The sequence below is a fragment of the Tauraco erythrolophus genome, chromosome 6, assembly GCF_009769465.1.
Source record: "Tauraco erythrolophus isolate bTauEry1 chromosome 6, bTauEry1.pri, whole genome shotgun sequence".
Lineage (NCBI taxonomy): Eukaryota > Metazoa > Chordata > Aves > Musophagiformes > Musophagidae > Tauraco > Tauraco erythrolophus.
In genome coordinates this window covers 27,892,013-27,919,499 of record NC_141470.1, presented here as the reverse complement: position 1 = coordinate 27,919,499, position 27,487 = coordinate 27,892,013, and the positions used below count along the sequence as shown (strand labels likewise).

Sequence of the window (27,487 nt, the reverse complement as noted above, 5' to 3'; positions counted from 1 at the left end):
ATGTTCTCTGGAGCCCTTAATCTCTTTGATTGTTTTTTTTCCCGATATACTACCCTTGCCATCACCATTTCCCAAACATCCCCTATTCCTCTGCCTCCTCTGCTCTGATGTCTATCCCCTCGTTACTGCAAGCTGCAGGTCCCGCTTGGCCCGTGTTAAATTTTCCTTTTTCTCCTGAACCCATCCAAACTAGCATCTGTTTGATGTTTACCAGCCGAGGCCTGGGAGGCTTCCCTGCCTTCAAGCAGTGAGACTCATCACCGGAGCCGCCTGTGCCCCACCAGCAAAGGACTGCTGGGATATGGTATCACATCCCACTGGTATCTTAGCAATTCTGCATGGGTTCAGCAAAACCTTCTCCATCTTCTCTCAGTTTCTGGATCCATCTTTGTGCTGCTGGTTTCTTACCTATCTGCTGGGCAATCTGGCTTAACGCGCTCTGCAAGAAGAGCATATACTGATCCCTTAGCGCACATCGGAGCAAAGGCTGGTGCAGCAGAAGCTCTAAGCATTGAGCTATTTCATTTTTATTTGATCTAAAACTTGAAGACATTTCTAGAGGTGCCATGCTCCAATCCACAGCTGCGCTTTATTTTGCACTCTCACGTGCCACGGGATAGCCGTTACACTGGGACAGTGACTGTTCATCCTGGTTTCGTTGGGATAGAATCGTAGAATCAATTTTCCACCCAGAGAAGCTACATTTCTAAAGTAAGCTGCATTTTTAAGAAGACTACAGCACCTGATTCCATGAGAACAGAGTTGCTCAGACACTTTGATTTAGTTTGAGGCCAGTTATGGTATGCTGTGGTATCTATAGTGATCAAGGACTTTCCAAGTTGTGTTTTGCTAATGACCCATACGTCCAAGAATCTAGGGGGAGCATGGCCAGGGAGATTGACACCTACATGGGCAAATGGGTAGTCCATACCATGAAACGTCACACTTGCTGTAAATTGGGAAGTTTTTTGGGGATGGGCTCTCTTCGTCTTCGCCGTCTCTCTCTCTCTCTCTTTTCCTCAATCGTCGCTGTCCCTGGAGGGTCTCACTCGTCGTCCTGCTAGCGAGGCCTGCTCTCTCTCTCTCTTCTCCCCGGGACTGCGGTTTTGGGAATTTCCTGCTCTGAGATCACTGGCTGGGAACAGGGTGGACATCAGTCAAGGGGTGGTGAGCAGCCACCAACCACACATCACTTGCCTGTATAAATTATTATTGTTATCATTATCACTTCCATTTTTATTTTATTTTTATTTCAATTATTAAATAGTTCTTATCTCAAACCATGGGTCTTCCTTCCTTATCCCAGTTCTCCTTCTGGAGTGGGAAGAGGTCACTGGGTAACAGAACAGCTGGCTACTGTTTGGCCATGGATACAGGCTAAATGCAGACACTTGTTCCCAGCTCCTTTTTCCCTTCCCTTTCATACATATCACCTCAATAATCCTCTTCCTCTGGCAGCTCCCAGTCTAATTCTCCATTTCCCACGGCATTTTTTAATTTCTCTATCCTACTCTGCTTTTGCAAGCACCTAAATTCAGCTTCATGTTGTCTGTGATGGGGTCCCCTTGGAGGTCTCCCTTGCTCCAGGGTGGAAGCTGCACCCTGCAGTTTCCTGCAGGAATCCCTGCAGGAAACTGCAGCTTCCCTCTGTTTTCCTGAATTTACAGAAAACTAATTGCAGCCAGATCTGCTCCCAGAGAGTGGTGGCACAGTACTTGCTCCTAAAGACACAGGAGACTGGAAATGGGGATGAGAAGAGTGATAGCAGAAATAAGGAACCCCAAAGAGGGAGAAGGAGGAGCTCCGTGGCGTTTCTTACCAAGACAAGGCTGGTAAAAGGCTTGGGGACCCCGAGAAAAGCTCCTTTACTCTGGAAGGGTTGGAAATTCAGGGGCTTGGTGGTTTTCTGGTTGAATCCACGACCCGTTGTTAGGAGGAGGGTGAGCTGCTGGCACCGGGGAGACGAGAGGCACAAGAGGGGCTGCAGCAGCTGCGAGCATCGGTGCGCTTTCCTAAAGCTGCTTTTTCTCCCCCAAAACAGCATCTTCCTTGTGGGCTTCTTGCTGGGAGTCCTTCAGGTATTACGTTGCCCATCCTGGTGGCTTTATGGAGGCCAGCTGGCGAGCTGCCCTGTGGCAGGGAAGGAGGAAGGGTGTCCCGGATGTCAGGCTGACGTTCAAAAGCGAAACCTCCCCTGCACAGGCGATGGGGACTTCAGGCAGCACCTGAACGCCTCTGGCAGGATCCCGCCATCCCGCCACCCTGGTGGAGCAGTGAGCATGGCACAGCACGGCTGGCCACGCTGCACCAAGGAAGGGCGTGGGCAGGGCGGGATGGGGAACCAGCCAGGTGGGTCCATGGGGACTGAGCTGTCCCTGGGGCTGGAGGGACTCCGCCCCAAGAGACTACAGCTCCCAGTCTCGTTACAAACCCCCAGGACACTTTTTGGGGTGTTTTTCACTCTCCTGTGCCCCATCCCAGGGGGGAGACATCCCCACGGCGCCGGATCCTGCAGCGCCCACAGCCATTGTGACCTTGCCACACTGGGGTAAGTGTCTCCTGCCTTTCCAGCACAGGAAGAACTGGGCTGTAATGGGACAAACGCAGTGCCCAGCTCCAAAACCTCTTGCCATGGTGTAGCCGTGATTTCTAACTGCTGGTATTTTCCGGTGACGTCCCGTGATGGCAGGGGAGGAGTGTGCATTAGCCGTCCTCTTCCAAGCGCTGCAAGGCCTCACACTTAAAGACTTTCAGGAGTTTAAGACAAAGTTATTGGAGGTTCACGTGGAAGGAGGATGGAATATCCCCAAGGATTCGCTGACAGAAGTCACCCACCCTTGGGCGCTTGTCAGCTGCATGGGAGAAAACTACAGCGAAGACGCCGCAATGGACATAGCGATTGGGTTGTTTGAAGAGATGAACCAGAGAGACCTCGCGGAGAAACTCCTGGATGAGAAGGTGAGAGGTAGGGAGCCAGCATACATTTTGCTTTTCTTTGTCTCGTTTTCCCTTGAGTGATCGTGGAGACTGGTACAAGTTTGTAAGAGCAGCCTGGAAACACAAAAATGTCCCGCTGTGATCCTGTTAGTGTGGGGACTGTAGTGACCTCTTCTCTTGCTGTCCCCACTTGCTGTCAAGCTCCCTCTTCTCCTGGAGAGAGTCTTCAGCAGTCAGCACTGCCTGGCAGGCAGCTGGGCACATCCTTTCCTCCTAGGATGGGAACCAAGGACCTCTCTGCATAGCTCACATTTGGCCTTCTCGGGAGCCTAGGGATGGTGCCTTTGGCCTGAGGAGCATGAGCAGAGGAGGATGGAAGCTGCAGGTGGCCCCAGGAAATTGCATTTGCTCCCAGGGTGGATGAGGATTACAGCGTGGTTAAAACAGGGGTTGATGGATCAGGATGATGGGGGGAGACCCAGAAGAGGAGAAGGACTCCCCCAGCTGACCAGAGGCCCTAAATTCTCAGACAATGTCTTTATTGGCTCTGCCAGACTTAGGAAAGCCCTGAGCGTTGAGGCAAGTGTCTCGTTGGTGTGTCAGGAGAATGATTGGGCTGGTTAGGAGCTCCTCAGGAATCTGGCTGTGCTTGGGACTGACTCTGCTTCTCGCTGGCACAGAGTACAAGCGAAAATACAGAGAGCACGTGGTCCAGCAGTTCCTCCGGTACAAAGAAGAAAACTCCTATTTCAGGGAGAACCTGTCTGTCAGCAGCCGCTACACCGACCTGACCATCACCAGGAAGTCTGGGAGCACATGCGGAGACGAGGATGAAGCTGTGGGCGCCAGCTTTGGATGTGCTGACGCCAGCAATGGACCAGCCACCATCACCATCACCACACAGGCGCTGTTTAAATCCAATGAAGACAGGCAAACATCACAGGTCGTGGTGCTGGTGGGGGCCCCAGGGATGGGGAAGACGATGACAGTCAGGAAGGTGATGGTGGAGTGGGTGGAAGGGACCTTCTACTCACAGTTTGACTACGTCTTCTGCATAGACTGTAAAGACATTGCCTTTACCAAGGAAATGAGTGTGGCAGACCTCATTTCAATGTGCTGCCCTCACAGGCAAACACCAGCTGGGAAGATCCTGGATGACCAGAAGAAGATCCTGTTCATTTTTGATGGCTTCAAGGCCCTGGGATTTTCCTTGGTTCAGCCTGAAGATGAGCTGAGTTCTGACCCCGAGAAAGTGAAACCACTGGAAACCACCCTGATGAGCTTGTTGAAGAAGACTGTTCTCCCTGAGTCATCCTTGCTCATCACGACGAGACCAACAGCTCTTCAGAGTCTGGGACAGTGCCTGGAGGGTGAGTATTATGCGGAAATACTGGGCTTTTCAGCAGCCATGAGGGAAGAATATTTCCACAGGTATTTTGAGAATGACAATAAAGCCGACATGGCCTTCAGGTTTGCCAGAGGTAACAAGATCCTCTACAGCTTGTGTGTCATCCCCATCATGAGCTGGACTGTCTGCATCATCCTTGAACAAGAGCTTTACAAGAAGAAAATCCTCGTTGAGTGCTCTAAAGCCACCGCATGGATGAGCCTGTTTTACCTCTCCTGGTTAATGAAGTGCAGAGGCAGGGACAACCCACGGTATCTCCAGCAGCTCCTGCGCAAGATTTGCTCGTTGGCTGCTGATGGCATCTGGAAGCACAAGATCCTCTTTGAGGAGAAGGAAATCAAGGGCTGCAGCTTGGACCAGCCAGACCTTCTCCCTCTCTTCCTCAACGAGAAGATCTCAAGGAAAGACACAGACCATGGGAACGTCTACAGCTTCACCCACCTGCATCTCCAGGAGTTTTTTACGGCAATGTTTTATGTCCTGGAGGACAATGAGGAAATTGTCGGCAACTCAGGGGCTCTTGTGAAGGATGTAAGTATGTTTTTACAAAGCTACAGCGAGTCCAGGAAGGATTTGAACTTAACAGTGCGGTTCCTGTTTGGTCTGGTAAGCCAGAAATCGATAGAGCACACGGACAAAATCATCGGGTGCAGAATTTCACCACGAGCCAGGGAACATATGCTGAGGTGGCTTCAGAGGAGGCAGAGAGGCATCTCCCATCCCGGCCAAGTGCTGAAGGTTACAGACATGGACACTTTCCACTTTTTGTTTGAGATGAATGAGAAAAGCTTTGTGCAAAATGTGTTGGGTCGTTTCACCGACATAGACTTGCAGGACATCAAGTTGACCCTGTACGACCAAATGGCTCTTTCCTTCTGCATCAGGCAGTGGAACGGACTGAGTTGCGTCACCCTCCGGGGTTGCTCCTTCAACCAGCAGAATCCCAGGGGAGAGCAGGCCACATCGTTGCCCTGGTAAGTACTGCCCCTCTCTCTGCTCTAGCCACCCCAAATTGCAAAGATTTCTCCTTCTCCACCCCAAGGTATGCTTTTAAAAGCATTTCAGCTCCTTCCACCCAAACACCAGCTTGCCCTCTCACTGTGGCTCAGTTCCTCAGTGGAGAATTTTACTTACTCTTGGGGAGAATTTGTGGCAGAAAAAGGATCACATGGGCTCTTCCATCCACTGCATGTGGTGGGATTGATGGAAATGGAGCATCACAGCTCAATTTCTGCAATCTGAACAGGCCCACCTGCGCCTGGGTGTTGGTGTGGCTTCATATCCCCCTTTTTGGGTGCAAAGAGGGGATGCCTGGTGCCGAAATTTTAAGCGCACCTGGAGCTTTGCTTGAGAGCAGGATGGCTCCAGCAGTAACGCTCCTGAATCTTTGCATCTCCAAAGCCATGGAGGTCCCACGCAAGGAGACCTTCCAGGAGCTGGTGGCAAGCTCTGCTTGAGGGGCTTTGTGTGCCAGCATGGAAGCTGGGTGTTCCTGGTGCAGGTGAGGGCTGCCCATGCTCCCCGCTGCTCTGTCTCCTTGCAGCTCCGGTGCCTCGGGAGCTGGAGGACGTCCCCATCCCCTTGCTGAGCTGCAGCAGGAGAAGCTGCACTCCCCCATCCGCCCGCTCTGCCGGGCGCTGCAACACCCAGGCAGCGACCTGCAGGTGCTCCGGTAAGAGACTGAGCCTCGGCGCTGAGCAGAAACCGCAGCCACGGTGCTGCTGCCTGCACCGGGCAGGTGTGCGGCTGGAGCCCGGCCACTGCGGCTGGCTCCGGGGTGCAGGATGGGGAACCTGAACCGGAGAGGAGTAGATGGAGAAAGAAGAGAAGCTCAATATGAGCCGGCAATGTGCTCTTGCAGCCCAGAAGGCCAACCGTGTCCTGGGCTGTATCAAGAGGAGCGTGGCCAGCAGGTCGAGGGAGGTGATTCTCCCCCTCTACTCTGCCCTCGTGAGACCTCACTTGGAGTATTGCGTCCAGTTCTGGAGTCCCCAACATAAGAAGGACATGGACCAGTTGGAGAGGGTCCAGAGGAGGGCCACGAGGATGATAAGAGGGCTGGAGCGCCTTTCCTATGAGGACAGGCTGAAAGAGTTGGGGCTGTTCAGCCTGGAGAAGAGGAGGCTCCGGGGTGACCTTATAGCAGTCTTCCAGTACCTCAAGGGGGCCTACAAGAAAGATGGGGAGAGGCTGTTCAGGAGGGCCAGTTGTGATAGGACAAGGGGTAATGGTTTTAAAATAGAGGGAGGTAGATTCAGGTTGGATATTAGGAAAAAATTTTTTACCATGAGACTTGTAGAACACTGGAACAGGTTGCCCAGAGAGGTGGTGGATGCTCCATCCCTGGAGACGTTCAAGGCCCGGTTGGATGAGGCCCTGAGCAACCTGATCTAGTTGGAGATATCCCTGTTCCTTGCAGGGGGGTTGGACTAGATGGCCTTTGAAGGTCCCTTCCAGCCCTAACGATTCTATGATTCTATGATTCTATGATTCTATGGAAACCACCAGCACATGGCTGGGGTGGGTGCGGTCCCTCCATGCTGATTGGCCGGGTGGTGGGGGGCATGGGCAGCCGAGGCAGGTGTGACAAGCAGGTCAGTTCTCTGCGGCTCTCCCCACAGGCTGCAGTGGTGCCGGCTGTCAGAGAGCTGCTGCGCGGAGCTGGCAGTGCTGGTGGCTGAACACCCCAGCCTGACCCGGCTGGAGCTGGGTGACGGCACGCTGGGCGACAGCGGCGTGCGCCTGCTCTGCGAGGGGATGCGGCAGCCCGACTGCCGCGTGCGCGTCCTGCGGTGAGTGGCCCCGGCACACCCGCGTGTTCCCCCAGCACCCCGTGGGCATCTCTCAGGCAGCCAAACCCACAGGGCAGAGTGGAGGGCTGGAGAGGTACCCCAAAAAAGTCCCTCCACGTTGGCATTGCCCCTCTGTCCCACTCTCCCAAGGTGAGGATCTCAAAAGCAGTGACACCGGGGTGGGGACCATCACTGTGGTGGGGTGGCACCAGGGGGCCCTTGGGCTGGCTCTGAGGGTCTTTCCCCCGGGTCTCCAGCAGGCTTCGGTATTCCCGCCTCACCAGCGCCTGCTGTGAGGACCTCGCCACCATGCTGGGCACCAGCCCACGCCTGCAGGAGCTGGATTTGTCCTTCAGCAAGGGGCTGCGCGATGCCGGTGTGCAGCTGCTGTGCCAGGGGCTCCAGCATCGCAACTGCCAACTGCAAACACTGCGCTAAGAGGCCACGGCGGTGGCCGGCGTTCCCTCGTCCCCACCTGGAGCAGCTCACCAACCAGCCAGCCAAATCCCAAGTCCCTGTTTGCCTTGGTCCTGCAGGCTGGGGAGCTGCCGGCTGACCGGTGCCTGCTGCCGAGCCCTGGCCACTTGGCTGGCCGAGAGGCCCTGCCTCACCTGCTTGGACCTGAACGACAACGAACTGGGAGCCGACGGTGTCCTACAGCTTTGCCAGCAGCTTCAGCATCCCGCCTGTCCACTGCGGGCCCTAGGGTAAGGTGCCTGCCACAGCTTCCTTCCATCCCCACATCCCTGTACCGGCTCCGCAGGGTTGGATGCTGTGAGATGGGATGGGGGATACCAGCATCCCAGCAGCGAGGAAAGCAAGGTGTGGCTTTTAACAGCTCTTCTCCTTTTCTTCCCTGATTTAAAGCCTGAGCAAATCCAGGCTAAATGAGGCAGCGCTGCAGGAGCTGGTGGCCCTGCAGGCACTGAAGCCCCACCTGGAGATCGGGCACCTCCTCGAGCAGGACCAACCAGAGGCAGAGGCCATGGCCCGGCTGCCCTTCCACCGCGGGGTCCTGTTGGGTGTGGGGCGGCCGAGGGGCAGGAAGGTGCTCCCCTCCTTTAGGAGAGGTTCCTGCAACAACCAGAGCTGTTTCTAGCCCAGTTCTCGGTGCTGCTGCAGGCACAGGGCCAGGGATCCTGCCTGCACCTGCCGTCAGTGGGAACAGTGGGGTGGGTGTTTGCCGATGCCAAATAAAGGCCATGGGGCCAGTCCCAGGACTACTCCCCAATGCTCTCCCCAAGCCTCCCCCATCCTGCCATGCCCGGGACTGCGTCTGTGGGTCCAGCTGCTGCCCCACATGCCCAAGGGATGGCTGAAGGACCTGGGAGCCAGGTGCCAACCCTGTAAATCAGTCTCCAGACTGTTTGGAGTTTTAATAGAAAGAAAAGAGAAATTTACAGTGAAATTAAAAAGAAATCCCTGCAGCGCTGCTCACAGGAGGGACACCGGGGGCTGTTTTGCTGCTATGCCATGGTCCCGGGCAGGGAGAGGTGACCTCTGCGGCCAGGGCCACCTCTTCCTGGGGACACAGCCCCGCCACCCTGCACGCGTGTCCCCAGGGACTCACACAGTGTGGCACGGGCGTCCTCACGGCGACGTCCCCGAGGTGCTGCTGGTGACATCGTCGTAGTCTGTGTTCCCCGGGTGCTGTGCCAGGGGGTCCCTCGTGGCTCCTGGGGGACTTGGCGAGGGGCAGCTCCCACCTCAAGGGACAGCAGAGGCTGGTGCCTCAGGGGCTGCTTTGGGTCCCTCCTACCAGACCCAGGCTGGGTCTCGCCGCAGCCCCCGTGGATTTGCTGCCTCCTCCCTGCCACCACCACAGCCAGCCCCCAGAGGTGGCTCTGCAGGGGACAGGGTGGCTGTGACCCCTCTTACCTGAGGGTGAGACACAGGCACGGATACTCAGTGCCACCCCCTCAGAGATGTCTCCAGCGCCGGCAGTGGGGGACTCTTCCGGCATGGCCACGGCATCGTCATAGCCGTCCAGGGGCCCATCTACTGGCAGGGCAAGGGAGTCTAGGACAGGCATGGGAGTGAACAGGAGCTGGGCTTGCCTGCGTGAGGGGGGCCATGTCCCCCTGTCTCCCCAGCCCCAGTGCCGGGCCCTGTCCCCTCTCCCAAGGTCTCCCCACCAGGTTCCTGCCCCCGTCTCCCCACCTGGGCCTGCCTTGGGATCACCCTCCTCCATGCCATCCCCGATATAATATGGCAGCTTCGTCCCTGATCCTTCTGACGGGGAGCCTGGCAGGGGGAGGACAGGGTTCTGGGGGTGCCTGGGGCCGCCACCGCAGGCAGCACGGCCACCGGCCACAGAGCAGGGCCGCAATGGGACCGGGAGACACCCCCACGTCATGGGGATGAGCCAGTGCCACACCACTGGGCCCTGACCAGGGCTCCCGCTTCCGGTGCCGCAGTGGGGCTGTGGGGCAGAGTGCCCCCAATCTTCGGGTACAGTCACCGGGCACGGGGGGGCTGCACTGACCAGAGCGACTGGGCATCTCCTGGTACTCTGGTGCCAGGGTGTAGTCCAGCTCCTCATAGACGGCGTCCGAGACGACGTCCACAGCTCTGCCAGGTCCTGAAACGACGGACAGCGCTCACCGGGGGCCGTGGGCACCAGAGAGGCACCGGGGTCACCCGCTGCCTGCCCTGCAGTGCACGAGCCCCAGGACCCCCAAACTGGCTCTGCCCTGGCACCCACCCACCGGCACCCACCTCGGTGTTGAGCCCGGGTGCGGCACGCTTGCACGACCAGCGTGACTACGGCCAGACACAGCAGCGACCCCAGGACCACGCACAGGATCGTGGGCACCGGCACAGTCCGCACCACTACTGCCGCTGCCACCACGGTGCTGCTGGGGACACCTGCAGGGACAGCACCGGGCAGCGTGAGGACAAGGACCCCAACCAGCCTGGTACGGGGGGCTGCTGGCACGGGCAGAGCTACCTGTGCACGTGGCACCATCCGGGCAGCGGCTCCCCAGGGACGGGCTGGGCATCCCGCTCATGCCGCCATCACTGTCCTCATCACAAGTGACATGGGCGTCCCCACCGGGGCTGCAGGCCTGCAGGCGCCAGGGTGCCGAGGGGCACCGCCAGAGGGAGCGGGACCCCTCCTCACAGCCCACCCAGGCCAGCCAGGCAAGTGATGGGTATCGTGTAGGGGCCGCCGCCAGGCTTCCTCCAGCCCCGCAGCCCAACTGCCAGCAGACAGCGGTGGCCGTGGCAGAGCTGGTGCCATTGGCACACACGCGGCCCCAGGTGCCGTTGTAGAGCACCTCCAGGTGCCCGCTGCAGCGGCTGCTGCCGCCCACCAGCCGCAGGGAGAGCTGCTCTGCAAGGGGGTGCAAGGAGGGTCATGGCACAGCTGGATCAGGAACCCCACTGGGGACCGTGCCCCAGTCCCCGATCTGGGGGTGCACGGCACTGACCTGAGCAGACAGCGCCGGCCCCACCGCCATGCTGGCAGCCGTGCCGCACCAAGGACGGGCAGTCCCAAAGAGATGCCTCGGTCCCGGCGCAGCCACTGGCATGCGGCCACAGTAGCTCCGTGCCAGCACCAAAGCGAGCCGAGCCGGGTGCCTCCAGCGCCGTTCCGCAGCCCAGCTGGTGGCAGACGACGGCAGCATCCAGGAGGTCCCAGCTTTCCTGGCAGACGGTGGCCCAGGTGCCGTTGACATAGACCTCCACCCGCCCAGCACAGTGCCCAGGGCCACCCGCCAGCCTCACCCGACGGCTGCCTGTGGGGCACAGATGGGACCGGGCTGGGGTGATCGCTCGGGGTGCCGGCACCCCCCAGCCCTTCCCAAAAGACTCACCCGAGCAGACGATGGCCACGTCCTCGGGGCTGCCGCTCGGCACGGCCACCATCCCCGAGACGTTGCACTGGGCTACATTTTCCTCAGAGTCGGCACACCGCAGCCTCTGCAGCCTCGTGCTGCCTGAGCCTGGCACGGCGTAGACCTTCTCCGGCACACCGCAGCCCAGCTGCCGGCACACCAGGACAGCACTCCAGGCATCCCATGACCCCGCTGCCACACGGGCCCAGGTCCCAGGGCTTGTGGTGACCTCCAGCCGCCCGTCGCACCGGCTCTCCCCCTCCACCAGCCGCACGGGCTCGATGACGCCTGCAAAATGACACTGTATCCTCCGCTCCCTATTCAGGAGCTGTCCCAAAAGCCCCTGAAGGCTTTTCCTGGCAGATGCCATATGGACCTGAGCAGTTGACAGCGGCAGCGTGGCCAGGGGGGCAGGCAGGCTGCCCCAGCACCACTATGGGGCACTCGCCCGGGTGCCGCTCACTCCCACTGCAGCTGAAAGCGTCCCGCCGCAGTGGCCCATCTCCCCTGCCAAAGGAGCCTCCGGGGAGCACGGTGGCGGCATGGCCGCAGCCCAGGTGATGGCAGAAGACATGGGCGTCGTGCAGGTCCCAGCCGGTGGCGCACAGGGACCCCCACATGCCCCCCACCTCTGCCTCCACCCGCCCGGCGCAGCCTGAGCTGTTGTCCGCCAGCCGGAAACCCGTGTAGGCTGCGGCAGAGAAACGGTGTCGGAAGACCGACGGTGCGGAGAACCCCGACACCCCCCGGCATCCCCAGCACTTACGGGAGCAGATGACACTGGCGTGGCCAGCGCAGCCCTGGCCCTGGGGCGGCCGTCGGGTGCAGGCGGAGAGAAGGGGCTCAGTGCCGGTGCACTCGAACCCTTCCTCCCAGAACAGCCCCATTCCCGCCTCAAAACGGCTGCTGCCAGGGACAGCGAGCGCCGCACCGCAGCCCAGCTCCCGGCACACCACCTGGGCGGCCTTGATGTCCACGTGCTCCTCGCAGACGCTGACCCACGCACGGCCTCGCCGCACTTCCAGCCACCCGGCACAGGCACTGTCGCCACCGACCAGCCGGGCAAACCCTGGAAGGACAGGCGTGAGGGTCACTGGTGAGGGATACACATCCCACAGTCATGGCCAGTTCTGGTGCATCCTCACACTGCCTGGCTCCTACCTTGGCAGACAACACCAGTATCATACTCATGAAAGCCATTGTACGGTCCCCAGCCGCGGATCTCACACTCCCAGAGGGCAGCCTCATCCCCACGGCAGTCGATCAGAACCAGGTTGACAGGGCCGTCCCCTTTGCCGAAGCGGGTGCTGGTAGGGTAAGCGCTGGAGGCAGAGCCGCAGCCCAGCTGCTGGCAAACCACCTCGGCATCCTCCATGTCCCAGTTGATGTCCGCCACCACGCCCCAGCGGCCCTGCAGCTTCACTTCCACCCTTCCAGCACAGGGACCCACACCGGCCGCCAGCCTCAGTTCCAACGCCTCTGCACCAGAGCACCGGCACAGCCTCAGCCCTGCCCAGGGATGCCGCGGCACACGGCACGCGTCCCAGCACGGCCTCCCCATCTCACCTGCACAGATCACTCCCACGTCCCACTTGTGGTCACAGAAGTGCTGTCCCCAGCCCAAGTGGGGACAGTCCTGCAGCATCGCCTCACTGCCCCGGCAGAAGAAGGGCTGAAGCCAGATCCGGCCAGTGCCCTGCCCGAACAGGGCATAGGAGGATGCCTTGGCCACCGGGCCACAGCCCAGCTGCCGGCACACCACCTTGGCCCAATGGGCATTCCATTCATAATCATAGACACAGACGGAGCCCCACTCGCCCTCGTGCTTCACCTCCACCCGGCCGGCGCAGCGGTCACCGCCGTCCACCAGACGCAGCTCCCCGGTGCCTGCGGCAAGGAGGGTGCTGAGCCCGGCCCAGGGCTGGAGGGGGTCCCTGCCCTATGGCTGCCCCCACCCTGGCGCTCACCCCTGCAGAGCTGCACACAGAGGAGCACCACCAGCACCCCAACAGGCACCATCCTGCCGCCCTGGACCCCCCGGCACGGGGCGGGTGATATAGAGGCAGCACCGCAGCCAGGAGCCAATGGAGGCGGCAGCTCCTTTTGAGCCGTTATCAGGCGGGTTATCTCCCGGCTGCTGGGGCCCCGGCCTCCAATAACCTGCTCCGTGACCAAATATGAGGCTCGGCTCCGCTTCTGGCGTCACACACCTCGTCACGCTGGGTCGGCACCCAGACGTCGCCCGGGGGAACCAGCTCCCCTTTAGGGCAGGGGGTGCATGGGCCCTTCCCACCCATGTCTCCTGGTGGGGCTGACCCTGCTGCTGGAGTCCGGCAAAAGCCCAGTCTCAATGGCGACAGGATTCACCCTAAAGTCTGCACAGGGCCGCCCTCAGCACCGGCAGAGGGCAAAGCCCAAAGACACTGCCACGCCGGCACCTTTCCTTGCGGTGCTCCTCTCACCAGGGTGCCTGGAGACCCCGGGGGGGGCACTGAGGGGAAAGCAGCCCGCGGCTCACCACAGGGTTTGCAGGCTGCACATCCCTGGCCCCTCGGGGAGGCCAACAGCACATGGTGGTGCCACCCGCGCTGCCTGCAGGTGTGTCCTCGCGCTCACCCGGCAGTGCGGGCAGGAAGGAGGCGGTTTACCTCCAGGCAGGGACCCGGCACCAGCATCGACCGCATGCGGCTCCCCGGACACCTGCAGCGCTACCAATAACGCTGCGCTTTTGCACACCAGCGTCTGTTTACGGTGATGCTGCTCAGGAGGGCACGGAGCCAACTCGGCACTGGGGGCACTCGTCCAGCTGAGCTGGGACCCGCACCAGCAAAACCCGATGGGCACAGGAAGTGGAAGAGAGCAGGAGCTCCCTCGAGTTCTTGGATGTGTGTGAGGACGAAGACAGGCCCGAGCCTTCCATGGCCGCGCCACATGGTGAACTCTGTCAGCTCTGAGCGGTGCCGGTGGCCAGGGCCTGGCGGGGGCTGTGAGACATGGAGCAGGCGAGGAGGAGGTGACACGGCAGGCGGGTTTGTGTTCAAAGGCTGCAGATGTGGCAAAACCGCCAAAAGTGCCAGTGATGGCGCTGGTAGGGCCCCACGACCCGTGGAAGGCCGGTGTGGCGACAGCCAGGAAACGCAGGCGGCCTCGTTGACTACATGCGGTGGTGGTCGTTGGTGGCCTTGCACTGTGTGGGCAGCTCCGCCACGTGCTGCCAACCTCCGTGGGGGGCCCTGACCTGCCACCTCCATCGTCCTCGCACCATGCTGGGATGGCTCCTGGGGACTGTCCCAACATTGATGTCACCCGGCATGTCCCAGCAGGAACCTGCCAGGGCCTGCCTCTCCCTGCTGCTAGCACACAGCCCCATGGAGACGCTGGAGATGAAGACCCAAGGGGGGATGGAGACCCCGCCAGGGCCGGCACAGGAGGGATGACATGGCTTTATGAGCGCGGGGCATGACATGACCCTCACCACGGGGCTCGGTGATACCAGGAGCCCCCCGACCCATCCCGGTGCCTTTCCAGGGATGGGGCCGAGCAGAACGCTACGTTTTTATTCCGAACGCCTCCCTTCCCTCCTCAGGAGCGGCTCGGCGCAGGGCAGGAACACAACCGCACCCTCCGCCGCCGCCGGGGCCGGTCCCGGCCCCGCCCGCTGCCCAGAGCCACCGCCCCGGCAGCGCGCACTGCCCCCGCCAGGGGGCGCCGCCGCGCGGACGCGTCGTTCCGCAAAGAGCCCAGCGGCGCCGGAGGCGGCCGAGGCGGCGCGCGGGGCCGATGGCGGAGCGGGTGGAGCGGCCGCGGGCGGGCGGCGCGCACAAGGAGGTGCTGCGGGAGGGCACCGGGCCGCTGCCCGACGGCACCGGGCGCTGCCCGACTTCCGCGACGGAGGCAGAGGCCACGGCCCACCTGCCCTTCCGCCGCCGGGGCCAGGAATCATGGAGTCACAGAACGGTTTGGGCTGGAAGGGACCTTCAAGATCATCTGGTTCCAACCCCCTGCCATGGGCAGGGGAACCTTCCGCTACACCACGTTGGTCAAATCCTCATCCAGCCTGACCTTGAACACTTCCAGGGATGGGGCAGCCACAGCTTCTCTGGGCAACGTGGTCCAGTGCCTCACCACCCTCATTGTAAAAAAATTTCTTCCTTATCTCTAATTTAAATCTCCCTCTTTCAGTTTAAAGCCATTGCCCCTTGTCCTGTCACTCCATGCCCTTTTCAAAAGTCCCTCTGCAACTTTCTTGTAGCCCCTTTAGGTACTGGAAGGCTGCTAGAAGGTCTCCCTGGAGCCTTCTCTTCTCCAGGCTGAACAACCCCAACTCTCTCAGCCTGTCTAGATCGCAGAGTTGCTCCAGCCCTCGAATCATCTTTGTGGCCTCCTCTGGACACACTCCAACAGCTCCATGTCCTTCTGATGTTGGGGACACCAAAGTACTGCAGAGGGGGTTCTCACGAGAGCAGAGCAGAGGGGCAGAATCCCCTCCCGCAACCTGCTGGCCACGCTTCTTTTGATGCAGCCCAGGATATAGTTGGCTTTCTGGACTGCAGGCGCACATTGCCAGCTCCTGTTGAGCTTCTCATCACCCAACACCCCCAAGGCCTCCTCAGGGCTGCTCTCAATCCATTCTCCACCCAGCCTCTACTTGTGCTTGAGATTGCCCCAACCCACATGCAGGTCCTTGCATTTGGCCTTGTTGACCATCACGAGGTTCTCACAGGCCCACCTCTCCAGCCTGTCAAGGTCCCTCTGGATGGCATTCCTTCCCTCCAGCGTGTCCACCGCACCACACAGCTTGGTGTCATCAGCAAACTTGCTGAGGGTGCACTCGAACCTGCTGTTCATGTCAAAAACAAACATGTTGAATAGCACCGGCCCCAATACTGACCCCTGAGGAACACCACTTGTCACTGGCCTTAAGTTTGCGATCAAGCCATTGACCACAACTCTTTGAGTGCGACCATCCAGCCAATTCCTTATCCACCGAATGCTTCATCCATCAAATCTATGCCTCTCCAGTTTAGAGACAAGGATGTCTTGCGGGACAGTATCAACTGCTTTGGACAAGTCCAGGTAGGGGACATCAGTTGCTCTTCCCTTTCCCACCAACACTGTAACCCCATCATAGGAAGGTGCTCCCCTCCTTCAGGAGAGTTCTCCACATTTAGGAGCGGTCCCCGCGACAACCACAGCCCTTTCTAGCCCAGTTCTCAGTGCTGCTGTGGACACAGGGCCGGAGGTCCTGCCTGCACCTGCAGGAGGTCAGGGCAGAGCCGGTCCAGGTCCTTCCCTTTCCCATTCCCCCCACCTGTCGGTGGAAATAGTGGGTTGGGTGTTTGCTGATGCCAAATAAAGGCCATGGGGCCAGTCCCAGGAATCGCCCCGTGCTCTTCCCTCAGCCTCCCCCCATCTTGCCATGCCCAGGGCTGCGTCTGCAGGTCCCGCTCCTGCCCCACGTACCCGAGGGATGGACCCGGGAGCCAGCTGCCAGCCCTGCAAGTCGGTCTCCAGACGGTTTGGGGGTTTAATAGAAAGAAAAGAGAAATTCACAGTGAAAGTAAAAAGAAATCCCTGCAGCGCTGCTCACAGGAGGGACACGGGGGGCTGTTTTGCTGCTGTGCCACAGTCCCGGGCCAGGAGAGGTGACCTCTGGGGCCAGGGCCACCCCTTTCTGGGGACACGGCCACCCCTTTCTGGGGACACAGCCCCGCCACCCTGCACGCGTGTCCCCAGGGACTCCCGCGGTGTGGCCCGGGCGTCCTCACGGCGACGTCCCCGAGGTGCTGCTGCCGACATCGTCATAGTCTGTGTTCCCTGGGGTCTGTGCCGGGGGGTCCCTCGTGGCTCCTGGGGGACTTGGCGGGCAGCAGCTCCCACCTCAAGGGACAGTAGAGGCTGGTGCGTCAGGGGGCTGCCTCGTGTCCCTCCTGCCAGACCCAGGCTGGGTCTCGCCGCAGCCTCCGTGGATTTGCTGCCTCCTCCCTGCCACCACCACAGCCACCCCCTGGAGGTGGCTCTGCAGAGGACAGGGTTGCTGCAGACCCTCTTACCTGAGGGTGGGACACGGCCCCGGATAGTCTGTGCTATCCCCTCAGAGATGTCTCCAGTGCCAGGAGTGGGGGAATCTTCCGGCACGGCTGCAGCATTGTCATAGCCGTCTGGGGGCCCGTCCTCTGGCAGAGCAGGGGAGTCTAGGACAGGCACGGGAGTGAACAGGAGCTGGGCTCGCCTGGGCGAGGTGGGGCCACATCCCCTTGGCTCCCCAGCCTCAGTGCCGGGCCCTGTCCCCTCTCCCCAGGGCTCCCCACCAGGTTCCTGCTCCCATCTCCCTACCTGGGGCTGCCTTGGGATCACCCTCCTCCACGCCGTCACTGATATAACACGGCAGATTCGTCCACGACCCTTCTGACGGGGAGCCTGGCAGGGGGAGGATGGGGTGCTGGGGGTGCCTGGAGCTGGCACCGTGGCAGTACAGCCACCGGCCACAGAGTGGGACCGTGGTGGGACTGGGAGACACCCCCATGCCATGGCGATGAGCCAGTGCCACAGCACCGGGCCCAGACCAGGGCTCCTGCATCCACTGCCACAGTAGGGCCGTGGGGCAGAGCCCCTCCCATCTTCAGAGACAACCACCAGGCACAGAGGGGCTGCACCGACCTGAGCGACTGGGCACCTCCTGGTACTCTGGTGCCAGGGTGTAGTCCAGCTCCTCATAGACGGTGTCCGAGAGGGCGTCTGCGGCTCTGCCAGGGCCTGAAACGATGGGCAGCACCCACTGGTTGCCATGGGGACCAGGAGAGGCACCGGGGTCACCTTCTGTCTGCCTGCAGTCGGGGAGCCCCAGGACCCCCAAACTGGCTCTTCCATGGCACCCACCTCGGCAGCGAGCCCGAGTGCGGCACACCTGGATGGTCAGGGTGCCCACAGCCAGACACAGCAGTGTCCCCAGGACCACGCACAGGACCATGGGCACTGCCATGGTCCCCACTGCTGCCGCGGTGCTGCTGGGGACACCTGCGGCAACAGCATGAGGCGGCGTGAGGATGGGGACCCCAACCAGCCTGGCATGGGGGGGCTGCCGGCACGGGCAGAACTACCTGTGCACGTGGCACCGTCCGTGCTGCAGCTGCCCGGGGACGGGCTGCGCGTTCCACTCGTGCCGCCGTCACTGTCGTCTTCACAAGTGACATGGGCGTCCCCACCGGGGCTGCAGGCCTGCAGGCGCCAGGGTGCCGAGGGGCACCGCCAGAGCGAGCAGGTCCCCTCCTCACAGCCCACCCAGGCCAGCCAGGCAGGTAACGGATGTCAGGCGGTGGCAGCCACCAGGCTTCCCCCAGCCCCACAGCCCAACTGCCAGCAGACAGCGGTGGCCGTGGCGGGGCTGGTGCCATTGGCACACACACGGCCCCAGGTGCCGTTGTAGAGCACCTCCAGGTGCCCGCTGCAGCGGCTGCTGCTGCCTACCAGCCGCAGGGAGAGCTGCTCTGCAAGAGGATGCAAGAGGGGTTACGGCACAGCCGGGCAAGGAACTCCATGAGGACAGTGCCCCCGGACACGAATCAGGGTCGCATGGCACTGACCTGAGCAGACAGCGCCAGCCCTGAGGCCGCTCTGACAGCCGTGCTGCACCAAGGCTGGGCAGTCCCAGAGAGATGCCTCTGTCCCAGCACAGCCGCCGGCATGTGGCCACAGCAGCCCCATGCCAGCACTGAAGCGAGCCAAGCCGGGTGCCTCCAGCGCCATTCCGCAGCCCAGCTGGCGGCAGACGACGGCGGCATCCGGAAGGTCCCAGCTGTCCTGGCAAACGGTGGCCCAGGTGCCGTTGACATAGACCTCCACCTGCCCAGCACAGTGCCAGGGTCCGCCCACCAGCCTCACCTGACGGCTGCCTGCGGGAGAGATGGGACAAAGGTTGGGGCGGCCACTTGGGGAGCCGGCATCCCCCGGCCCTTCCCCAAACACTCACCTGAGCAGACAACGGCCACCTCCTCGGGGCTGCCACTCGGCACAGCCACTGTCCCCGAGACATTGCACTGAGCCGCGTTCTCCTCAGAGCCGGCACACCGCAGCCTCTGCAGCCTCGTGCTGCCTGAGCCTGGCATGGTGTAGACCTTCTCCGGCACACCGCAGCCCAGCTGCCGGCATGCCACGACGGCAGACCGGGCATCCCATGACCCCGCTGCCACACGGGCCCAGGTCCCAGGACTTGTGGTGACCTCCAGCCGCCCGTCGCACCGGCTCTCCCCCTCCACCAGCCGCACGGACACAGTGACACCTGTAAAACGGCCCTGTGACCTCCGCTCCATGTTTTGGGGCTGTCCCAAAAGCCCCTGAAGGCTTTTCCTGGCAGATGACATACGGACCTGAGCAGTTGACAGAGGCAGTGTGGCCAGCGGGGCAGGCGGGCTCCCCCAGCACCGCCGTGGGGCACTCGCCCGGGTGCCGCTCGCTCCCACTGCAGCTGAAGGCGTCCCGCCACAGTGGCCCGTTGCCCCCGCCAAAGGAGCCTCCTGGAAGCACGGTGGCGGTATGGCCGCAGCCCAGGTGGTGGCAGAGGACATGGGCATCTGGCAGGTCCCAGCCGGTGGCGCACAGGGACCCCCACGTGCCCCCCACCTCTGCCTCCACCCGCCCGGCGCAGCCTGAGCTGTTGTCTGCCAGCCGGAAACCCATGTAGGCTGCGGCAGAGAAACGGTGTTGGAGGGGGGATGATGGTGCAGGGAACCCCAACACCCCCCGGCATCCCCAGCACTTACAGGAGCAGATGACACTGGAGTGGCCGGTGCAGCCTTGGCCCTGGGGTAGCCACCGGGCGCAGGCGGAGAGAAGGGACTCAGTGCCGGTGCACTCGAACCCTTCCTCCCAGAACAGCCCCGTTCCGGCCTCAAATTGGCTGCTGCCAGAGACAGCCAGCGCCACGCCGCAGCCCAGCTCCCGGCACACCACCTGGGCGGCCTTGATGTCCATGTGCTCCTCACAGATGCTGGCCCACACTTGGCCCCGCCGCACCTCCAGCCGCCCGGTGCAGGCACTGTCGCCACCAACCAGCCGGGCAAATCCTGCCAGGAGAGGCGTGGGGGTCACTGGTGAGGGACACACATCCCACAGTCGTGGCCGGTCCCACCTCCTACCTTGGCAGACAACGGCGGTGTCAAAGTCATGACTGCCATTGTAGGGTCCCCAGCCACGGATCTCGCACTCCCAGAGGGCAGCCTCATCCCCACGGCAGTCGATCAGAACCAGGTTGAGGGGGCCGTCGCCTTTGCCGAAGTGGGTGCTGGCAGGGTAGGCGCCGGCGGCCGAGCCGCAGCCGAGCTGCTGGCAAACCACCTCGGCGTCCTCCATATCCCAGTTGATGTCTGCCACCACGCCCCAGCGGCCCTGCAGCTTTGCCTCCACCCTCCCAGCACAGGGACTCGCTCCAGCCACCAGCCTCAGCTCCACTGCCTCTGCACCGGGACACCGGCACAGCCTCAGCCCTGCCCAGGGATGCTGTAGCACACAGCGCGTGTCCCGGCACGGCCTCCCCATCTCACCTGCGCAGATCACTCCCACGTCACTCTTGTGGTCACAGAAGTGCTGTCCCCAGCCCAAGTGGGGACAGTCCTGCAGCGTCACTTCGCTGCCCCGGCAGAAGGGCTGAAGCCAGATCCGGCCAGTGCCCTGCCCAAACAGGGCGTAGGGGGACGCCTTGGCCACCTGGCCACAGCCCAGCTGCCGGCACACCAACGTGGCCCAATGGGCATCCCAGTAGAAGTCATAGATGCAGACGGAGCCCCACTCGCCCTCGTGCTTCACCTCCACCCGGCCGGCGCAGCGGTCACCGCCATCCACCAGACGCAGCTCCCCGGTGCCTGCGGCAAGGAGGGTGCTGAGCCCGGCCCTGGACTGGAGGGAGTCCCTGCCCTACGGCTGCCCCCACCCTGGCGCTCACCCCTGCAGAGCTGCACGCAGAGGAGCACCACCAGCACCCCAACAGGCACCATCCTGCTGCCCTGGACCCCCTGGCACGGGGCGGGTGATATAGAGGCAGCACCGCAGCCAGGAGCCAATGGAGGCGGCAGCTCCTTTTGAGCCGTTATCAGGCGGGTTATCTCCCGGCTGCTGGGGCCCCGGCCTCCAATAACCTGCTCCGTGACCAAATATGAGGCTTGGCTCCGCTTCTGGCGTCACACACCTCGTCACACTGGGTCAGCACCCGGACGTCCCCAGGGGGAGCCAGCCCCCCCTTAGGGCACCTGCCACTGGCATGGGGTGCATGAGCCCTTCCCACCCATGTCCCCTGGTGTGGCTGACCCTGCTGCCAGAGTCTGGCAAAAGCCCAGTCCCAATGGCGACAGGATTCACCTCAAAGCCTCCACAGGGCTGCCCTTGGCACCCCCAAAAGACCCCACCTTGCCAGGAGCCGTCTTTTCGGTGTTCCCATCACTGGGGTGCCTGGAGACCCCAGGGGGAACTGAGGGGAAAGCAGTCCCTGGCTCACCACAGGGTTTGCAGGCTGCACATTCCCAGCTCCTTGCAGAGGTTGACAGCACATCGTGGTGCCACCCGCGCTGCCTGCAGGTGTGTCCCTGCACTCGCCCGACAGCGTGGGCAGGAAGGAGGCGGTTTACCCCCAGGCAGGGACCCGGCACCAGCATCGACCGCACGCAGCTCCCTGGCCACCTGCAGCGCTACCAATAACGCTGCGCTTTCTCACACCAGCATCTGCCCATGGTGACATCGCTCAGGAGGGCATGGAGCCATCTTGGCACTGTGGAGACTCATCCAGCTGAGCTGGGACCAGCACCAGCAAAACCCGATGGACACAGGAGGCAGAAGAGAGCAGGGGCTCCCTAGAGGTCTCAGATGCGTGCGAGGACAAGGACGGGCTCAAGCCACACACAGCCGCGCCACGTGGCGAACTCCATGGCCTCTGAGTGGTGCCGGTGGCCAGGGTGGTGGGACACAGAGCGGGTGAGGAGGAGGTGACATGGCAGGCGGGTTCGCATTCAAAGGCTGCGGATGTGGCAAAACTTGTCGCAGCTGGAAGGCTTCAGGCGGCTCCAAGCAGACCAATGCTCTAATGCAAAGGCTTCAGGCTCTACTCTAAGGAAGGCCCACGCTCCTCCAAGGCTCAGGAGGAAATGCCTCGCCCTTAGGAACAAACACCCTGCCTTAAATAGTCAGGAGTCACATGGTTTACTAGATGGGTCAAGGCTATTGGTCACTTGACCATCCATCTCCCAGAGTGATTGGCTGAATGCTACAGCACCTGTTTCAAGGCAACTTTCCCAGTGTAACGAGCCACAGGTGTTTCTTAGTTAGCCTGCATAGGGAAAGAACCTTCACAGGATGCTGCAGCAGCCAAAAGATTTCTCCACAATTCCCCCTTTTTGTTTTAAGATTAATTTAAATCAAGCAGGGAGATTTTTCAGCAATACCATGGGAGATACATCTAGCAAACCAGTTGTACATTCAGTTATTAATTCTGACTCCGACGGAGACTTGAAATTTAGTCTCTGCTCGTCGAAGGAACAGGTTGATGGCCGATGTCATTATTTCCATTAGAAGGGTCATTTGATGGATGATCTCCGTTCCGGCCATCGTTCAGACGTTGCCTGTTCTGTTTCTGATGTTGCAGGTCAGGGCGGACACATCTTGCGGGCAGCCATCGTATCCCAGTATCTGTGGAAACGCAAGCATACCCACGACCCCAAGCAATAAGCTCATATGGGCCTTCCCACGTCTTAGTGAGTAGGTCCCGTATCCAGACTTTCGCTCGGGGCAGGTGCGTCTCGCCTGAAGACTGCAACGAAAGAAAGTGATTCAAAATAATGGGATTATTTGAATTTGATGGCACCGTAAGATGGTTAATTGTGTATAACACTTTTTCTAGGCGACTCTGTGGGGTTTCTCCATGCATTCCCCCTTTTTGTTTTTCTAAAACACGCTTCAAAGTGCCATGAGCACATTCAACAATGGCTTGACCAGTAGGAGAATGCGGAATACCCAAAGTATGATTTACACCCCACAGGTGTAAAAACTGCCGTGTCTTCTGTGAGACGTAGGCCGGGCCATTATCGGTTTTTATAGAAAAAGGCACGCCCAAGACCGCAAAAGCGAGTTTCCAATGGGCAATGGTATCACGACTTTTCTCCCCAGTATGAGCAGTTGCCCACATAGCTGAGGAGAAAGTGTCAATAGACACATGCACATACTTAAACCTGCCAAATTCAGGAACATGCGTTACATCCGTCTGCCAAAGCTGCAGGGCCTTTAGGCCTCTGGGGTTTACCCCCGATGGCAGAGGTGCCACAAGTCCGTGGCAGTCAGCGCAAGCACTGACAATGTCCTGAGCCTCAGTGGGCGTTAAGTGGAACTGTTTCTGCAGGGTATGTGCACTTTGATGGAAGAAATTATGCGATGCCTTGGCTTGTGCGATTTTATCGGGCTGAGGTGCTACCCATGCAGGGTTAGCTAGCATGTCAGCCCTGGCGTTGCCTTCCGTTATAAAGCCTGGCAAATTAGTATGACTATGGATATGTAGGATGTAATATGGGTGAACTCGATCTTGAATTGCACACCATAAGGTTTTTAATAGAGAAAACAGAGCCACATTATTCACTTCTTTCAGAAGTGAACAATCTAAGCGTTGTGTTATATCTGCCACATAAGCGGAATCGGTGACCAAATTCAAAGGTACCTGCGAGAACCGTCGAAAGGCCACGGCAACAGCCCTTAGTTCAACCAACTGGGCTGAGCCTGACTCATGGCCTTCCAGCACCTGCCACTCAGATTCCTCCTTCCAGGTAACAATAGCTTTCCCAGTTTTCCCAGACCCATCAGTGAAGACGGTGGGTCCTTGTACTGGCACTCGGCTATTTTTTGGCCGCAAGGTAAAGCTTGTTGATCTTGCCAATTGCAGCAATTTATGGCTAGGCAGATGGTATGCAATTTGTCCTGAGAAATTTTCCAGCGCACTTTGGAGAGGAGCACTGTTAGTAAGGCTCCACTCAAAGTATTCCTGCTGTACTGGCAGAACAATTATTGCAGGATCTGCTGCCATCAATTGTAGACAGCGCTGACGGCATTTGATTATCAGACAAGCAATTAATTCAAATAACATAGATGCTGTCTTTTTTGGTTGGTGCGGCAAAAAGACCCATTCCAGAATATGCAAGGGGTCAGACCACTGTTTGTTCCATTGGCCAATGATACCTGTTGGATGAGAATCTGGAGTGGTAATAAAAACGGTAATATCAATGGAGGGATCTATTCGGTAAACCTGACGAGCAGAAATGGCCTGTTGAACCTCCTCTAGTGCCCGTCACGCTTCAGGAGTCAATTTTCGAGGTGAATTCAACTCAGGGTCCCCCTTTAAAATATTAAAGAGCGGCGCAAGTTGCGCCGTGGTTAGCCCTAGATAGGGACGTAACAAATTGATGATGCCCAACAGTTTCTGAGCGTCATTCAAGGTCTTAATAGAACTCGAGAATTGCACCTCTTGGTGTTGTATAGTTTGGTCCAAAATTTTGACTCCTAAATATCTCCAAGGAGGATGCTGTTGAACTTTCTCCGGAGCCACTTGCAATCCATAAGAATGCAGAGCAGCGAGCAGCCGAGGCTGTATCTTCAGCAGCTCGTCCTGGGTGGATGCTGCTACCAGGATATCATCCATGTAATGGTAGCAGTATGCTTCAGGGAACTGCTTACAGATTCCGGACAAAGCTGGAGCAACGTACCATTGACAGATAGTCGGGCTGTTCTTCATGCCCTGAGGTAGGACCTTCCATTGATATCTCTTTGCAGGTTCAGTGTTGTTAACTGCAGGTACAGTAAAGGCGAACTTTAGTTTGTCATTAGGATGTAAGGGGATCGTGAAAAAACAGTCCTTCAAATCAATGATCAAGATTTCCCACCCTGCTGGAATCATGGTGGGTGAGGGCATACCAGGCTGCAATGCCCCCATGCTTTCCATTACTGCATTGATTTTTCAGAGATCTTGTAGCAATCTCCATTTTCCTGATTTCTTCTTAATTACGAAGACAGGCGTATTCCAGGGACTGGTAGAAGGTTCAAGGTGTCCCTGTTGTAATTGTTCCTTAACTAGTTGATGAAGGGCGACTAATTTTTCTTTCGGTAGGGGCCACTGGGGTTGCCAGATGGGTTTGTTTGCTAACCATCGCAAAGGCAACGTAGGATACTGTGCGCCCTTCAGTACAGTGGCCCCCATCAAAAATTTGTCCCAATACGTACTCCCCAGGCCACCAAGACATCCCGCCCCCAGAGGTTAAGTGGAGCTGTAGTGACATAGGGCCGAATTGTAGCTGTTTGACCCTCTGCGTTCTTTACCACCACAGGTCGTTCGCTTCGATAACTCTGTGTGGTTCCTCCCAGTGCTGCAATGGCTGACCCCGCGGGGGCTAAAGGCCATGTAGGAGGCCATGCGGAGAAGGAGACGATTGTCACATCAGCACCTGTGTCAATCAAACCTCGGAGCTGAATCCTGGACGGCTGGGCATCTGGCAATATTAAGGTGCAAGTCATCTGTGGCTTTTGGCTGGAGATATCCGCAGTCCAGTAAACTTGCGGAAGTCCTGTGGAACCAAAGCCACCACCTTCACGACTCTGTCGTTTTGCCTTAGGGACACTTGATTTGAAGGGTACAAGTTGCGCAATCTGAGTCTTTTCCGGTATTGTGACGGGGGGGTGGGCATGGAAATCATTGCACAAATTTGTCCTGTGAAGTCAGCGTCAATAACTCCTGGGTGAACAAAGATCCCTTGAATGGTGGTACTAGATCTTCCCACCAATAATGCACTCAGCCCATGTCCTAGAGGCCCAAATGCATCCAAGGGAACCTTATAGACCCAACAGGATTCTAAGACGACTGTTGTTGCGGTGCATACATCCACCCCGGCTGATCCCTTTGTGCTGGCTGAAAGCTGGCTGAGTAAGCCTGGATTGGTATCATGCCCTGGGGAAACATTTCTGTCTGAGCGCACATCCCCATTGCGCTCCTGGGGAAGTTTCCCGAACGTGTCAGGGGTCGGCCATTGGCATGATACAAGGATTCACAATATCTCGCAGAATGGCCTGGCTTATCGCATCTTATGCAGCGAGCAGGTCTCTTGTTATCCTTGTTTCTTCTTTGTCTCATCTGTCTTTGTCTATTGTCTTTCTTAGGTTGTCTTTTCAGTTCCGGGTCAGCATTTTTGGGTTGAATAGGCCGTAGAATTGTGGCCAGAGCAGACTTATAGCTTTCAGATTCTAGCTTAGAGCATGCTTCGATCATTTCTGTTAGTGTAGGTTCCCCTGGCATGGAATTTATGATTTTTCTACATTCTTCATTGGCATTGTCTTTTGCCAGCTGCTTACATAGTAGTTGTCTCAAGTTTTCATCTTCAACCTGTTTTTCGAGGGCTGCAGCAACTTTTTCTACAAAAGATAAAAAGTGTTCTTTCTGCCCCTGATAAATCTTCACATACCGTGTTTTTGAGGCAGCCATATCTATGCCCTTTAATAGAGCTCCCACACCGATCTTTTGGGCTTGCTCAAGAACTTGGGGGTGCCATGTAGCTTGAAAATCAGGGTCAGTGAAAGCATTGGCTCCCAGTAGAGCATCTGCTGGAGCTCTGTATCTGGGTCAGTTGGGGTAATTGCATACTTTCCGGCTGCAGCTCTCTCAGCCATTCTTCTCCAATTGGCCTCAAAGACCAGATATTGTACTGGTTGAAATAATACCTGACCTAGATGTTTAATGTCGAATGGGGAGAGTAGGTCAGTATTTAATATCCTGATGATCTGCATGACCTGAGGAGAGTCTAGCCCATATTGTGCTACCTTGGTTTGCAGGTCTTGGACTACTTTCCAGGCAATGGTTTCGTGTTTGTCAATTTGGCCTGAGTTGGGAAGCGCCTTTTGTACTGGAAAGGCTTGGATAAGATCCTCTGTTTGTTCATTACTTCCCTGAACAATCTGCTCAGACCCCTTTTCAGGCAACCCAACTTTTTCTATTAGGTCCCAGTCCCCAGCCTCCAGTGCCCGCCTCTTGACTTCTTCCCAGAACCGTTTTGAATTTTTTGGACGCACAGTCACCTTACATTCGGGAAGTGTCCAGGGACGGTTGTGGGCCGGCCATGTTTGTTGTCGTCTGACTGTCACCACGGCTTCCTGCAGTGATGAAACATCATCAGGCAGGGGTGTGTCCAATGGCTTCTGACAGGCTGCAGACGCTGGGCCAATGGGTCGTGTAAAGGCGGAGGCTGTGGCCAGTTGTAGAGCAGTCCACGGGGATGCAGTCTGGGTTGCAGAAACTTGTGTCGGCACCACTGTCTGTGAAGGTGCCACTGCTGGAGCTGTTAGTGGCATGCTTGGCGCCACTTCCGGGGTCGTTGCTGGGCCGGTTGGCACGGCCAGCCCAGGTTGTCCCGGTACGGATCCAGCAGCAGTAACCTGCCGCAACATTTCCATCAATGCCGTTAGTTGTTGCGACATTCCTTGCAAACCTGCCATAACCTGGT

At 58.9% G+C, this 27,487-nt stretch overlaps 3 protein-coding genes across 3 annotated transcripts; 1 reads left to right on the top strand and 2 right to left on the bottom strand.

Moving 5' to 3' along the window:
- Positions 1 to 2,682: 2,682 nt before the first annotated feature.
- Positions 2,683 to 8,236, top strand: LOC104376440 (NACHT, LRR and PYD domains-containing protein 12). Its single transcript, XM_086613377.1, has 7 exons — positions 2,683 to 2,965; positions 3,618 to 5,319; positions 5,889 to 6,017; positions 6,967 to 7,137; positions 7,398 to 7,568; positions 7,671 to 7,844; positions 8,005 to 8,236. Exons 1-7 carry the CDS (start codon positions 2,683 to 2,685, stop codon positions 8,234 to 8,236), a joined length of 2,862 nt encoding a protein of 953 aa, XP_086469503.1.
- Positions 8,237 to 8,727: 491 nt separating this feature from the next.
- Positions 8,728 to 12,998, bottom strand: LOC147528589 (scavenger receptor cysteine-rich type 1 protein M130-like). Its single transcript, XM_086613592.1, has 12 exons — positions 12,947 to 12,998; positions 12,546 to 12,866; positions 12,141 to 12,458; positions 11,746 to 12,048; positions 11,355 to 11,670; positions 10,572 to 11,272; positions 10,088 to 10,474; positions 9,856 to 10,005; positions 9,623 to 9,718; positions 9,298 to 9,381; positions 9,016 to 9,156; positions 8,728 to 8,843 (listed from the first exon to the last, which is right to left on the bottom strand). Exons 1-12 carry the CDS (start codon positions 12,996 to 12,998, stop codon positions 8,728 to 8,730), a joined length of 2,985 nt encoding a protein of 994 aa, XP_086469718.1.
- A 3,745-nt stretch (positions 12,999 to 16,743) lies between these two features.
- Positions 16,744 to 20,968, bottom strand: LOC147528588 (scavenger receptor cysteine-rich type 1 protein M130-like). The gene is given in 13 exon segments (XM_086613591.1): positions 16,744 to 16,859; positions 17,033 to 17,173; positions 17,316 to 17,399; positions 17,640 to 17,735; positions 17,859 to 17,996; positions 18,080 to 18,466; positions 18,563 to 18,871; positions 18,949 to 19,257; positions 19,346 to 19,660; positions 19,739 to 20,041; positions 20,114 to 20,431; positions 20,519 to 20,836; positions 20,917 to 20,968. Coding segments are annotated over 13 exon segments (2,886 nt in total).
- Positions 20,969 to 27,487: the final 6,519 nt, after the last annotated feature.